This window comes from Chelon labrosus, assembly GCF_963514085.1.
Source record: "Chelon labrosus genome assembly, chromosome: 17".
In the NCBI taxonomy this organism is placed as follows: domain Eukaryota; kingdom Metazoa; phylum Chordata; class Actinopteri; order Mugiliformes; family Mugilidae; genus Chelon; species Chelon labrosus.
The window spans coordinates 13,219,720-13,235,081 of record NC_140350.1 but is presented as its reverse complement, the minus strand read 5'-3'; the positions used below and the strand labels follow the sequence as shown (position 1 = coordinate 13,235,081).

The 15,362-nt window shown below is 42.5% G+C and overlaps 6 protein-coding genes across 6 annotated transcripts; 1 reads left to right on the top strand and 5 right to left on the bottom strand.

The window, feature by feature from the left end:
- Nucleotides 1–580: 580 nt before the first annotated feature.
- Nucleotides 581–6,980, bottom strand: LOC311502678 (claudin-4-like). Its single transcript, XM_084565007.1, has 2 exons — nt 6,662–6,980; nt 581–2,037 (listed from the first exon to the last, which is right to left on the bottom strand). Exons 1-2 carry the CDS (start codon nt 6,782–6,784, stop codon nt 1,537–1,539), a joined length of 624 nt encoding a protein of 207 aa, XP_084421133.1. The 5' UTR covers nt 6,785–6,980; the 3' UTR covers nt 581–1,536.
- LOC311502666 (claudin-4-like) lies at nt 3,067–5,165 on the bottom strand (the record flags this gene model as incomplete). Its single annotated transcript, XM_084564995.1, has 3 exons — nt 3,067–3,689; nt 4,470–4,712; nt 5,031–5,165. 3 exons carry the CDS (start codon nt 5,163–5,165, stop codon nt 3,252–3,254), a joined length of 816 nt encoding a protein of 271 aa, XP_084421121.1. The 3' UTR covers nt 3,067–3,251.
- A 709-nt stretch (nt 6,981–7,689) lies between the features above and the next one.
- LOC311502675 (claudin-like protein ZF-A89) lies at nt 7,690–8,463 on the bottom strand. The gene has a single exon (XM_084565004.1). The coding sequence runs from the start codon at nt 8,421–8,423 to the stop codon at nt 7,791–7,793; it is 633 nt and encodes a 210-aa protein (XP_084421130.1). The 5' UTR covers nt 8,424–8,463; the 3' UTR covers nt 7,690–7,790.
- Nucleotides 8,464–9,459: 996 nt separating this feature from the next.
- Nucleotides 9,460–10,669, top strand: LOC311502674 (claudin-4-like). The gene has a single exon (XM_084565003.1). The coding sequence runs from the start codon at nt 9,599–9,601 to the stop codon at nt 10,229–10,231; it is 633 nt and encodes a 210-aa protein (XP_084421129.1). The 5' UTR covers nt 9,460–9,598; the 3' UTR covers nt 10,232–10,669.
- Nucleotides 10,670–11,601: 932 nt separating this feature from the next.
- Nucleotides 11,602–12,597, bottom strand: LOC311502673 (claudin-4-like). Its single transcript, XM_084565002.1, has one exon. The coding sequence runs from the start codon at nt 12,297–12,299 to the stop codon at nt 11,664–11,666; it is 636 nt and encodes a 211-aa protein (XP_084421128.1). The 5' UTR covers nt 12,300–12,597; the 3' UTR covers nt 11,602–11,663.
- A 240-nt stretch (nt 12,598–12,837) lies between these two features.
- Nucleotides 12,838–14,473, bottom strand: LOC311502672 (claudin-4-like). The gene has a single exon (XM_084565001.1). The coding sequence runs from the start codon at nt 14,315–14,317 to the stop codon at nt 13,673–13,675; it is 645 nt and encodes a 214-aa protein (XP_084421127.1). The 5' UTR covers nt 14,318–14,473; the 3' UTR covers nt 12,838–13,672.
- Nucleotides 14,474–15,362: the final 889 nt, after the last annotated feature.

Here is a 15,362-nt window from a genome sequence, read left to right as displayed (position 1 = left end):
TTATACAGCTTGTTCCTCAGTGAAAATGTTTTCCCTAACAGCCTCTCCTTAACCCTAACCCCTTTTTTAAACAAATTAAACCGAAAGGGGGCCTTCAAATGCAGTGCCCTAAACATTGTCCAGATCACATCACTCATACTCATACTCATTCAGACACCTTTTATTTGCAGGCCCTGTACATCATTTCACACTAATTTGTTGGTTTGAACAATGTTTTTCTACATGAGTTTGCTAAGATATTGCCAAAACGGGCATCAGTTGGTATCTAAACTAATGCAAACCCATCTGAATAATAAATGAACATAAATGAACCCATTGTGGACTGATTGGCTAAGGCTGATTGTAGAGCACGGCTACCCTCTGAGGTTTACTCAGGGAGTTATGGTGGTGCACTTGTGCTACATGCTGTATAGTCCCTCTCGGATAATCAAACATCTGAGGTGTGTCTGATCTCGCATCATCAGACGTGAAAGATGCCATGCGAGATGAACTGTCCCTGAAGGAAGTGCTGGAGTTGTATGGCATGTAGTAGTAGGAAGGCTGGGATGCCTCCTTCTTCCCACAAACGAAGCAGATAAGGGCACCGCCGAGCAGAAGCAGCACAGAGGAGGCCCAGCCTATGTAGATGGACTTCCCTCTTGAGGGCATCAGGCGCCAAAGCGTTATTGAAGACTGAAATGGTTAGTGCTGCTGACCAGCTGACTGAAATCAGGCACAGGATACCAGCCAGAACACATAGAGCTCCACCCAGCAGAGAACCCTAGAAAACAAACAAAAAAAAAAGCATTAGTCTTTTTGTTTACATGAAATAAATCAGAAAAAGTCAAAAATGACTGAGACCATCATCGTGGTGAAAGCTGCTGTAGCCTGTAGATTCATAAAGGACACATGAAGACATTATATGAACAGTCCATCATTACACCACATCTTTGATCGTCCACACTCCTCAAACAAACGTGTTAGAAAAACATAGTCTTTGCTTGTGGACTCAGTAGTATGTATCCAAGACACCGAGAACTGCGAGTATGCTGCACCACCTCAGGATAACTGCTGCAGAAAAGAAATGCAATGCTATGTATGTGTCTTACAGATAACCTTCATTTTATTGGCATTCAAAAATACAGGGGAAAAAAACAAAAACATTAGTACGATCAGAATACAGTTCTATTCAAACAGCTAACATGGATCACGTAATCATCAATATTCAGCGAGTTTGAGAGCAACACAGGTCAATTTTACATATAAAATGTTAGTAAAATGTTAGTTTCAAGCTGAATATATAGCTTGAAAAACGTAAACAAAACTGTGAGAAAGTGTCCATAATGCCGTGAAGATACAAAAATAAAATGCACATTCACGATCAGAGAACTAAAATACTGCACATTTTACAACATGTATGATTCTTTTAGTATGAATGAAAATAAACCACAGAGTATAAGCTCACACTGCACATTTAGCTATTTTAATCACATCTTTATGGAACTTGAGGTAAAACATTCATCACATCTTATCTGTTTCCAATAAGCTGCTAGAGATTCAAACATAGGCCTTGCTGCTGTCCGCAGAGCGAGTCTTGGAGTACTTCACGTCATAGTCATTTTCATCTCTGGGTGGACAGGAACTGCAGAGGAGGCCTCCACCCAGGAACAGCAGCCCTGCGGCGCCCCAGCCGATGTAGAGTGCGGCTCCCAGCTGCCTCCTCTGGGCGTTGATCAGGAGTGGATTGTAGAAATCACGGATGATAGTGTTTGCGGACCAGCAAACGGGTATGAGCACCATGAGGCCTGCGATGAGGAAAACAATTCCAGAGGCGATAGCCACTTTGCTCTTCTGCCTTTCTTCCTCCACAAAGTTGGTGCACTTGCCCCCGGCCACACCCAGCAAGATCCCAAAGAACCCAACAATGATGGCGATGACAACGAGCGCTCTGGCAGCCTGCAGGTCTTGAGGTAAGGCCAGCAGAGGATCGTAGACTTTGCATTGCATCTGGCCTGTACTCTGGGTCACACAGTTCATCCACAAACCCTCCCAGATGACCTGAGAAATGATGATGTTGACACTAATGAAGACTGAGATTTTCCAGGCGGGGAGAGCGCAGATGACGATGCTCCCCAAAAAGCCCATGATGGCCAGGGCCAAACCCAGAATCTGTCTTCCACCAGACACCATGCTGTAGCTCTGTCGATCTCTTCAAAGAGGTAAAACTGTGAGGTCTTGACGACTGAAATTTGTCTGTGAGAGACAAGGGAGAGAGGTTTTATCACTCAGAGTTGACTGTGACTTCCTGACTCACTGCTGACGTTGAAGGAGAAGGCGAAGGAGGAGTTTTCTAGTGTCGAACCAGATTGCTTCACAGTGGCCGTAGAAAGGACAGTTTCAGAGATGCTTGAGACAAAATCACAGAAATACTCCACAGAGACAAACTGTTTGTTTTGAACAGGATGTTTTCTGCAAAATAAACAGAACTTTGAAATCATTCACCAGTTAGACATCAGATATTTGCTTGGGTGATATGTCTCAAACAAAAGGGGACTAACTAAGTGACCAGTGATGAAAAAATGTCAGTGCTCCGTTTCAGTATCACTTCATTTCTAGAACTTCGTGACCAAACACAGGATGGGGCAGGATTTCAGGGTCTGTAATGTGCACATGTGAGGGAAAATCCCTCTTGGTTTCTGGTGGTTTCAACACAGCCCCAAATGCACAAAACCTTTGGAGCTGGTCAGTGTTCTGGTCACTTTTTTGAGGAAGTTTCTTTGTTGAACAGTTATGTAACTTTTTTTCCACAATTGTAACATACAGAAACTATGAAAATCTGTATTTGATATGACTAATATGATTGAGAGCTTGACTTTTACTAACCAAAAACTGTATTATTCTTTTAATTACAATGTGTGAATATGAAAAATATATACAGCATGTTCCTCAGTGAAAATGTTTTCCCTAACAGCTTCTCCCTAACCCTAACCCTATCCCTAACCCTTTTTTTAAACAGATTAAACTGAAAGGGGGCCTTTAAATGCATTACCCTTAACATTGTCCAGATCACATCACTCATACTCATACTCATTCAGACACATTTTATTTGCAGGCCCTGTACATCATTTTACTCTAATTTGTTGGTTTGAACAATGTTTTTCTGCATAAGTTTGCTAAGATATGGCCAAAATGGGCATTAATTGGTATCTAAACTAATGCAAATTCATCTGAATTGTAAATGAACATAAATGAACCCATTGTGGACTGATTGGCTAAGGCTGATTGTAGAGCACGGCTACCCTCTGAGGTTTACTCAGGGAGTTATGGTGGTGCACTTGTGCTACATGCCGTATAGTCCCTCTCGGATAATCAAACATCTGAGGTGTGTCTGATCTCGCATCATCAGACATGAAAGTTGCCATGCGAGATGAACTGTCCCTGAAGGAAGTGCTGGAGTTGTATGGCATGTAGTTGTAGGAAGGCTGGGATGCCTCCTTCTTCCCACCAACGAAGCAGATAAGGGCACCGCCGAGCAGAAGCAGCACAGAGGAGGCCCAGCCTATGTAGATGGAGGAGCCGACTTCCCTCTTGAGGGCATCAGGCGCCAAAGCGTTATTGAAGACTGAGATGGTTAGTGCTGCTGACCAGCTGACTGAAATCAGGCACAGGATACCAGCCAGAACACATAGAGCTCCACCCAGCAGAGAACCCTAGAAAACAGAAAAAAAGCATTAGTCTGTTTGTTTACATGAAGTAAATCAGAAAAAGTCAAAAAAGACTAAGACCATCATCGTGGTGAAAGCTGCTGTAGCCTGTAGATTAGATAAAGGACACATGAACACATTACATGAACAGACCATCATTACACCACATCCTTGATTGTCCACGTTCCTCAAACAAACGTGTCAGAAAAACATAGTCTTTGCTTGTAGACACCGAGTACTGCGAGTATGCTGCACCACCTCAGGATAAATGCTGCAGAAAAGAAATGCAATGCTATTTGATCTTGCTATAATACAAAGGAGGCATTGTCATGAATCAGCTGGAAAGTCTTATGTAGAGCTCTCAAAAGAAGTGAAATACATAAAACGTTATCTCTCTGTCTCTGCTTTGATTTCACTGTGAGAATAAACTGAATGCCTAGCATCTTGTGTCCACTGTGTAGCAGGTAATTAGGTGATAAACCACAGTCTAACCTGAAAGAGTAATGGCTCTATGCTTTTTCTGCATTTTAACCTCAGATTTAGGTTAAATTTGATTATTTTGCAGATGTATCATGTGTCCATATCTTGACACTTTAATTATTTTGTACGACAGTATTCCTACTTGTTTGACAATCTCAATGTATACCCAACTGGATCCATCTGATTTTGCCAGGTAAGGGTGCAGTGAAGTATTTGGGGCAAAATTGCCTCTTACAGTTCATATTGTCATTCCAGTACCTCGCCGCAGGCCTTCAACAACAAGTGGGCACAGTATGGGTACTTCACCTTCTTTTTGGAGGAAGAAGCCGATGGAGGTTCATATGGGTCTGGTGGATGTCCGCTACAGTTGACTACTCCACCCACGAGGACGGTGACAATGAAGCCCAGGAGGCCGACGACGATGGAGATCAGCGTGAGGGCGCGTCCTGCCTGGATGTCAGCCGTCATAGTGGTGGACGTTGTGTGTTTCTTGCACTGCATCTGACCCGTTGCTTGGACGACACAGTGTATCCACAGACCATCCCACACCTAACAGCGAGACAGAAGGAGTGAGTTGGAGAAGATGCAAACGAAAGGTGAACCACATACACTAAATTTATTATTTTGCAGCGAGAAGCTGCTCCTGGCTCAGAGTCTAGATTTCCAAGTCTTTTAGAATTTGCTACTTAATGTAATCCATGATTACTAAAATAAATTACATGACAGTGTGTACTGACCCTGCATGTTTTGCCGATTCTTTAATTCTCATTTTAATGCAGTTTCAGAAACTCTTTAAGGTGTTTTTTTGTTCAGAAGATACGAGACAGAGGCTTGAAAAACATAAAACAAATATCTGAAGTGACTTACCGTTTGTGCTGTTACAATATTTGCTCCCACAAATGATGTCTCACGCCACATTGGCAGTCCACATGCCAAACACACTCCTAAAACACCCAATAGACACAGTGACAGTCCACATATTGCCCTGCCCTGCCCTCCCATTTGCAACACACAGCTCTGTGCGGAGAACTAAAACCAGAGCTACAAGCAACGAGCCCAAACTATCAAGAATTTTGCCAGTTTGCCAGAGCAAAAAAAAACAAAACAAAATTGCTTGTCTCTTGTCTTCAGCTTGAGTGGAGGATAAGCTGTTCTTCTGAGCCTTTATGTTAAGAAGAAGTCAGATGACACAAAGATAAACAAAAAAGTGCATGTGTGGTCAACAGAGAAGCAGCTTGCGAGCTGTATGTAAATATATGCTCTGGAGGGTGTTCAAACACCTCTGAGCTAAAACAAAATCATGTTTTTCAGACTCTTACATGCATGGGAATAGTGGAAGTGATGTAGAGTCTTTAAAAGTAACATGTGTTTCCTCTGAAACTTGCACTATATTTATAACATGTTCTATATATTTGCTTTAAAAATAATGAAGAGAAAGGATTCGTGTTCAGAACAAACTAAGAGAATTTATTAGTTTGCTTACTCTACAAAAATATAATCTTTTTTTTTTTGTCCTCGACAGAACAGCTGGACATCTTTGCAAACATATCCAAACAACATAAAGGACAATGACCATAGAAAGAAGGTGAAAAGGTCTAACAGTGAGATAAGACATGAGTTCTTTCAGTAACATTTACCTTTCATTTTTTAATAACAAAAATAGTCTGTATTTAGCTAGCTGACATGCTTTCTTCTTTCAATTTCTTGAAAGCTGTCACTGACATTGCGGATATAAAATTCATCACTACACAGGCAGTTAAAGACAATACTGTATTAAGAGATTAAGTAATTTCACAATTTGTGCTATACACACTAAAATGTTTCACAAAACTAGGACAGTTCCCTTCATTTAAACATACTCTATTATATTACACAACTATCAGCTCAATCGGACTTCATTTCTTTTCACTTGAAAACATAAACACTGCAAGCCTGTGCAGTTTAATGTACACTTCAATATGCTACATGTTTTACAGATGTGAAACTCATAGTGCAATAAAAGATGAAATAAATGAAAGAAGCAAATTCATATACGTCATTGTACATTTTCTATTATTTTCTCCTCAGCATCTGTAGATGCTACACACCATCCCGCCTCCGATGACGAGCAGAACTCCAGATGCCCAGCCCACATATATGGAAGCTCCGAGCTCTCCCCTCCTCTCCGCTGTGGCCACGGGGTTGTAAAATCCTGTGATGATGTTGTGAGCCGACCAACTGACAGGAATAAGGCACAGGAGCCCCGCGACAATAAACACCACACCTCCAGCCAGGCCAACATTAGCTTTCGTCAGGGAGTCGTGACGGTAGAAGTTGGTGCAGTGGGCCCCCACCACAGTGAGCCCGATGGCTACCACGCTGACAGCAATGGAGACGCAGATCAGAGCCCTGGAGCCCTGCAGTCCTTGTGGTAAAGCCAGGACTGAGTCATAGGCCTTACACTGTGACTGACCCGTGCTCTGGATCACACAGTTCATCCATAAACCTTCCCAAAACACCTGCGAGGTGATGATGTTTGCCCCGACAAAGGCCGTCACCTTCCACATAGGCAGCCCGCAGATAAGAATGGTGCCAAGAAATCCGATGATTGCCAAACACAAACCAACGATCTGAGTCTGCATGTTGTCAAAAAAAGAAGTCCCCCCAAAGCCAAAAAAAAAAAAGACTGCAACAAAAATCAACCTTCAGCTGAACTTAAAATCCTCTTTACTATAAGCTTTAGCACTGCTGGTTGTGTTTTGTTCAAGGGTTTTCGACTGCAGGTATGTGAAGAGAAACAGGGAGGGGACTTGCTAGTTTGTGGATCAGGTTTCCTGCTTGTCCTGATTCCTGTTCGCTCTGAATGAGGAGGAGGAGAAAGCTACCAACAGAAGTGATCATGCATGAGAAACTGCTTTGTGATCAAAACAAAAGGTTTTAAACTGAAACGTTAAAACAGACTGAAGCACAAATTTTGGCCATGTCCAGCAAAGGCAGGACTCCATATGTATTCAGTTTGGACTTTATATTAAATCCATTAAAAATTGACATGGCATTTTATGTTTTGGCCTTGAAGTGTCTGTAAACAGGTTTAGTTTTATGAGTTTGTAATCACCCACTGATAAAACCATTTTTATAGACATGATAAAAACAGGCTATACAAGGTGTTTTGTTTTAGAAGTGTAAAGCAGATGACACCCACATTTTATTTGAGCAGTATTAATGTTCATAAAAATCCAATAGGTGCCATCATGTTTCCAAACTGTTGCAAAATCGCAGTGCTTTGCTTCTTAAAGTCTAGGAACAAAGTGTTGTGCATGCAAGCTCAGACATTTCTCACAGCCTAAAATTTTAAAACTCCATGTTTAAATTCATGAGATTTTTTTTTTTTTTTTTTAAAGAAATTAAATCTTTTAAGGTCCAAATCCGATTATACTTAAGTCGGTTACCACTGGAGGTTGCATGCTCAAGGCGAAAACCCTACAGGGCACTCAGTTTAGCCCATTAAGACCAATCCAATAACTTGGGTCACAGAAAAATCCAGATATTGCAGTGTTCAAAAGTTTTATTAAAATAATCAGTAAAATACTTTATATATACACAGCTGACAGATTAAAAACGAGTTCAGTTTCAGACTACTTGCAGGTTTTAAACATAAGCACCTCCGCTCGCTGCTGACCGTGGGGCAGAATATTTCACAGAGTATCTGCTATCCTTACGCTGAGGACACTGACAGCAGAGAAGTGCACCTCCAATCAACAGGAGTCCTGCCGACCCCCAGCCGATGAACAGCGATGCGCCAAGCTCCCTCCTCTGAGCGTCGTTCATAATGGGGTTGTAGAAGTTCCTGATGACCGTGTTGGCAGACCAGGACACAGGGATGAGGCACAGGATACCTCCAACGATGAAGAACACCCCCGCAGCAATCGCTACCCTGCTCTTGGCGACCTCGTCGTCAATGCAGTTGGTGCATTTTCCACCTGCAATCGCGAGCAGGACTCCCATGAAGGCAACCAAGATGGAGATGACAACCAGGGCCCGGGCTGCCTGCAGGTCTCGGGGCAGAGCCAGCATGGAGTCGTAGACCTTGCACTGCATCTGTCCGGTGCTCTGCTTCACGCAATTCATCCACAGGCCGTCCCAGAAGATCTGCGCCGTGACAATGTTGTTCCCAATGAAAGCGGACACCTTCCACATCGGCAGGGCGCAGATGAGGATGTCCCCCAAAAAGCCGATGATTGCCAAAAAGATGCCCAAAATCTGGAGACCTGTAGATGCCATTTTCTGTTGTTTTCTTACGTGGACGAGAAGCCGTGTGAAGAATCAGCACCAGCAATGACACGTGTGAAAGTTGGCCCTCAGCTGCTGCTTTTATTTCAAAATGGTGGGCTGTGATTTCTAATTGGTCGAGCTAAATCGTTCAAACTGAAAACACCTGTGCTCATTAAGTTAGTAGCGAGCACATGACTTTTCTTTGACTACTTGACACCTGGGCTAATCATCCAGGGAGCCTCAGCCGGCCTTGGGTTTGCTTGTTCCTTGTTCCAACAGTCCATGTTGAAAATGTATAAAAATATATAAGAAAATGTATAAGAACAGACATAGGAGTAAAAATGTGGATCATTTCATTAAACATATTCCACAAAGAGCAAGTAGTAGATCATTTTATCACATAAAATTCAAACTTTAAGAATTGCACATAAAAGTTTTAGTCAAATTAATTCTACAGCAGAGAAAAAGTATTTAATTAGGTTTTATACCACAAACGTTTTTACCCCTGCAGGCCTAACAAATGAACTGTCACTTAGAACAACCTCACTGAGCTGCTGTCTTTATTGCAGACTTTTGTCTTCATGAATGAATTGCAGGAATTTGTTTTGCCCTTTCCTTTATTGGTTTTCACAGAGGGAAAACTAATAAAGGAAAAGACGTGAAATGTGTCTTTTTATTGTGACAGATTTTAAACACTATTTAATATTATTTCTGCCTTATCATATTGACTAAGCTTCCCTACAGTCATTCCACACATTCGTGGAAAAGTCTGTCCCAATTGGAAATCACTGCTCTACCACATTAAAAAGGTTTTATTAACTTTCTGTTGTTACATTTTTGCAAAAGACTTTGAAGTTCATGCTTTTTCATTTCACAACTTTAAGGATTTTCATCTTTGACTTTTTAACCCCTTTGGCTGAACCACACAGTTAAAGCTTCTTTTCTTCCCCTGAGTTCTGCTGGCGCACCAGAGGGGCCTCTTTGTGAGAAAAAGAAGCACCTCAAAGGCAGCGTGATGGATGTTTATATCCGAGCAATGGCGCCAAAGCCCACACAGAGGAGGGGGAGTATGGGGGCATTTGTAGGTCATATAAAACTTCCTCACACTGGGGGAACTTTCAGTTGCCATTTCGCGAAGGACTGAGACACAGTGAGGAAAGAAGACGGAACACCAGCTAACAGCAATGGCATCTTTAGGGCTGCAGATTCTGGGTGTCGGGCTGGCGGTGCTTGGATGGATTGGAAACATACTGATCTGCATGCTGCCCATGTGGAAGGTGACTGCGTTCATTGGGAACAACATCGTGGTGGCACAGACTATCTGGGAAGGACTGTGGATGAGCTGCGTGGTGCAGAGCACTGGCCAGATGCAGTGCAAGGTCTATGACTCGCTTCTGGCCCTGCCTCCGGACCTCCAGGCAGCTCGGGCCATGGTTGTCATCGGCATCCTCTTCTCCCTGTTTGGCCTGCTGCTCTCGGTAGTTGGAGGGAAATGCACCACGTGTGTTGGGGACAAAGCAGCAAAAGCCAGAGTGGCCATCTCTGCAGGTGTTTTCTTCATCCTGAGTGGGGCTCTGTGTCTTGTGACCGTGTCTCTGCCGGCTAATACTATCATCAAGGACTTCTACAACCCCATGGTTCCCGATGCTCAGAGGAGAGAGCTGGGTGCATGTTTATACGTAGGCTGGGGAGCAGCAGGACTGTTACTGATTGGCGGTGCTCTCCTCTGTTGCCAGTGCTCATCAAGAGGAGAACGTTATAACGGAGCAAAGTACACCCCTCCTAAATCCACAACTCCCGGGAAGGAGTTTGTCTGAGCTGCTGCACTAAATGTAAAACAGAACAGGACTTTGCATACAGTACAAACCTGTTGCTTATCAAGTTGTGATTTGCACTGTGGCTAACTTTCTTTTGTCTAACACACTGTGGCCAATACCAACTCTAGAGGTTTTTGTTACCTTTTCTTTCTTTTTGCAATGTAAGCATGACTAATGCATTTGTAGTTTGAGAGGCAGTTTTAATTTTTAATTTCATTTCATCCAATAAACACTAGTTTTGGTCAACAATGTCATGTTTTTTTTGTTCTGTTTTTTTAACTTGCCGTGATTAATGATTAATGATACTTGAAAACTATAATTCCATGCTACATGTGACAGGAAAGTATTGCTTAAAAACTAAGATTTTTTCTTGCATTTAATTGTGTATATAACACTGGCACTGACGTTGGCCATTCTACACAATTATATTTGACATTAGGCACATTCATTTTTACCCACAAGTAAGTTAAAGTTTAGTGCAGACCCTGTAATGAAAGATTTTTTCATTTTGGCATGGATTCGTTAACCTAAATAAAAGACCTGAACAGCCTGATCAGATGAGAGGCCAAAAACGATAATAGCAGCATGGACAAAGATTACAGGGGTGAACAGTTTTTCTTGTGAAACCGGTTTCAACCAACAATCGGTAAACAAAAAGAAAACCATTAAAGAGGGTTTTAAGATATATTGTCCTGTCAGGACTTGGCAGATGTGCTCGAACTGGGCAAAGTGTAAATATCCATTCCTTAAATATTTAAAACTGTTCCCTAGCAACATGAAGCCAAGTATACACAGTGCACTATTGTCTCTGACAGTGACATCCATTTTACCCAAGACAGAAACTGTAAATCACCGCACTGATACAAGAGGAGCTGATTACGGCATGGCAAACATCTCAACCAGATACAGTAAATTCCCAGTAGTGTTCTCCCATGAATTCCTGAGTGTGTGATCATGAGTGGTTAGAGAGAAGCAGGGTTTCGGTTTGTGCCAAGTGCAGAGTGAACCCGAGAAAGGAAGAAGCAGCAGTATGAACAAAGAAGCTTTATTTGTGACATTTGAAACACAACTCAAAGTCTGGCGGTGATCATTGTGTGGGGTAAAACAGTGGATTCAGGCGCATTCAGTCGAGTTGTCACAATTTCTGTATCGACCTTATATTCACAGCAGGAAAAATATTCACTTGTGAAAAAAATAAAAAAAATGATAGCAAAGCGTTACATCTGAAAAATATATACTACCAAAAACCCTTTGTTCGGTGCTCTACAATATTCCTTAAAAGGCATAAACAATTAAAAAGCTAATGGAAAGACTTGTTAATCCAACAGTAAAGCAGTAACATTTAATTTAGTTTTCTTTTCTCTTACTTTCTTCAGCTTTTGCAACATTTTCTTTTAATTATAAAAAATAAAAACTACTAAAGCCCAGACACTCACACATAGTCCACATTTGAATACACGGTTCTTGCAGGGGAGAACTTAGCAGTTACGTACGGTCGGTCTTCTTTTGGGGGGCAGTTATTGCAAAGCAGGCCTCCTCCCATCAGCAGCAGCCCGGTGGAGCCCCAGCCAATGTAGAGAGCAGCGCCGAGCTCCCTCCTTTGAGCCGCAGTCACCAGGGGGTTGTAAAAATCTCTAATGACTGTATGAGCTGACCACGACACTGGAATCATGACCAACAGGCCAGCTATTATGAAGACCACTCCAGACACAATGCACGCTTTGGCCTTGGCCACTTCATCTTCCATGCAGTTGGTGCACTTTCCTCCGACCACAGACATGAGAACGCCAAACACCCCAACGATCACAGAGATGATCACCATGGCCCTGGCGGCCTGCAGGTCCTGAGGCAGAGCCAACATGGAGTCGTAGACCTTGCACTGCATCTGCCCGGTGCTCTGGACCACGCAGTTCATCCACAAGCCTTCCCAGATCACCTGGGCGGTGACGATGTTTGCCCCGACGAACGCCGTGACTCTCCACATGGGCATGGCGCAGGTGATGATGGTGCCCAGCCAGCCAATGAAAGCCAGCAGCACACCCATGATCTGGAGGCCTTGAGAAGCCATGGTTACACCACTTCAGTCAGGACTCGACGTCTGGACAGGAAACAAGAAAAAACTAAAGGTCTCTCTCACAGAAACGCTCAAGTCTTAAAAACTATTAGAAGCTTTAGAAACTTATTTTAAGCTTTACTGGTTAAAGTTTTATATTCTACTGAGCTGCTTGAAAATAAGTTTGCTGTGCTCTAAAGCTCTGAGGTCCCACCGTGTGAAGGTAGCTGCCTCCTGTTATAGTTCCAGCTTTCAGGGTGGAGTTTCGACCCCACCAGACAAAGGGGGAAAACTGAGACCTGATATCCACAAACCTTGTTCTCCCTGTGTTCATTGTTCCCACGCATACAAGCTTTGTTACCTTAAGCAAGGCCACAAGAGTGGAAACAATGGCTCCTGATCCCAGCACACACACACACACAAACACATTTACACATGCACACACACACACATAGAGAGAGGGGTCAAGTCAAGCCTTGAGCAAACACAAACTCAACACTTCACAAGTCTTTTTCAATGTGTTCAGGTATTTTTATTAAAAAAAACCTCCTCTAACATTTACATTAAGTTTGGTTTTGTGTGTTGAATTGAGGAAAATGTAACATACAGAAGACAACGGAGTAAAGTCTCCTAAAAAAACCTACTTTACAAGACAGAGACAAAGCCACCTGAGCAGCTTTTTGTTTTTTGTTTTTACAGAAAACCCTCATAGAAAATGGACATTAATGTTTCTTGGCGTTTCAATATTTACTCTCTTGGTTTTCTAAGTCTATTCAAAGTCCAAATTCTTTTTCCCTGTACAGTCACACTTTGAACAAAGGCAGCTCTCCAGCCATCTTGCCTCTTTTTTTTTTTTTCTGCCACACCTAAACCTGATCAACCAGAAAGTTAGACAATAGATGCTTCTCAAATGCTCTGAAGGTATTTTTTAAGGGATCCAAGCATTGAGCAAAAAAGTTAAATCATTTTAAAAAAACAAATATTTCTCTCATTTTAAGGCTGTTGAAAGAATCGTGTCGGACAAAAAAGCAGGTGATCTCAAATTTGTGAACGATAAAAATATTTATTTACAACGCAACACAATGTAGGGCATACACACGGTTCATAAAAAATAATCCAGTGTGAACATTTTAAAGAATAAAACTGGTTATAGAAAAAGCTATTTAGATAACACATACTAATAATGATAACATATTCAACAACCATACATATACAAGTAACATACACAAGTACATTTTTCTTTTGGGTGGTTCCTTTTGGTTAACCTTTCATAAAAACTCACATGAGGAATATCAAATTCATCAAGTAACATCCTGAAATATCAACATTCACAACCCAGTAGCAACAGTGACATCTGTCCCAGACACTTAGTGATCTCTAGAAGTATTTCAGACGTAGTCTTTTCCAGACGTAGGTGCCGAGGCGTCGGATCTGGCAGCCTTGTACCTCGCGGTGTAGTTGTCGTCGTCTTTAGGTGGGCAGCGGCAGCAGAGCATTCCCCCTCCGATCAGCATCAAAGCAGCGGCACCCCACCCGATGTAAAGCGCAGCACCCAGCTCTCTCTTCTGGGCACTGACCAGAAGTGGGTTGTAAAAGTCTCGGATGACGGTGTGAGCTGTCCAGCAGACAGGGATGAGGCAGAGGATCCCAGCTATGATGAACACCACCCCAGATGTGATGCCAACCTTGATTTTTGACGTCTGGTCCTCCACGCAGTTGGTGCATTTGCCCCCAGCGACAGCGAGCAGGATAGCCAGGACGCCCACCACAATGGAGATGACGGTCAGGGCCCGAGCAGCCTGAAGGTCAGAGCTGAGGGCCAGCATGGAGTCGTACACCTTACACTGCATCTGGCCTGTGCTCTGAACCACGCAGCTCATCCAAATACCTTCCCAGGATGTCTGCGCGGTAACGATGTTGCTGCCAATAAAAGCAGTGACCCTCCACATGGGGATGGCACACACGATGATGGCACCAATCCAGCCCAGAATGCCCAGAGCTGTGCCCAGTATTTGAAACCCAGCAGACACCATTTTGGATAGTGGATTTGTTATTTGCTTCAATTAAAACCTCGTCCGCTTTCCAATCGTAGCTTAAGTGTTCTCTCTGTTTGTTCCTCTCTTGCAGTGGTGTAGGCCTGAGGACTGTTTGCCGCCTTCTTTGGTGGACGTTAGTTGTCTGTTAGGCCGTTGAGGTTGCTGAATGAGTGAGGATTCAGAAGAACAGGTACATAAGCCGGCAGGGGAGGAGTCATTGAAAAAAACAACCCATTGTCATCAGGTCCTGCTTTTCAAGTCCTCCCATTAACTCCACAAGCCCATAACCTGTTTGTCCTCCCCCACCTACCTATGTTGAAGGTTTAAAATGACATGTGATCTGCTTTTGCATGTTTCCATGCAACGACATTATCGTTCATCTTTCCTCTTTCTGTCTCCTCCCAAAGTTTCACCTTAATCTGCATGTGGGTGGAGTAATAATCACTCAGTCTGATGTCACACGTCAGACTCACCAAATATGGTCTTCATTAAAGTTTCCTGTATTACATATTCACAAACTATGGATTAAATGCTGATGGAGTACCAGGAAATCCTGAATGTTCTCAGTTAGTTCAATTAGTTAGAAATGTACATGTGGTTTTACTGTAATATTACATTATATTTATCTATACTGTCTCACAAGGTTGAAGTTGCTTTTAGTGTTTTCAGTACTTCACTAAGCTCATATTTATTCCTCATAAAAGTGTCTTGACATGACCATAAATTGATAATCAGCATCTTTACTTATATTAATACTTGATCTGATATTTAAGAAAACTAAATTAAAGTTTTTCAGAGTTTGAACATAACTTCTGTTTGATTCCCCGGTATAGAAGTATTTACATGTAAGTTACAAGTAAAAGTCATGCAATCAAACTAGTATAAGTTCACCAAATACATCAGCAGATGCTACCAGATGCTACAGAATGATGAGCAGTAATAAATTGCATAAACAGAGAAATCTACAGTGAGGTAGAAATACTTACTAACAGCTGAGGTCAGAGTTCAGGGGAGCTCTCTTATGTTCAGTCTGTGTTCTATG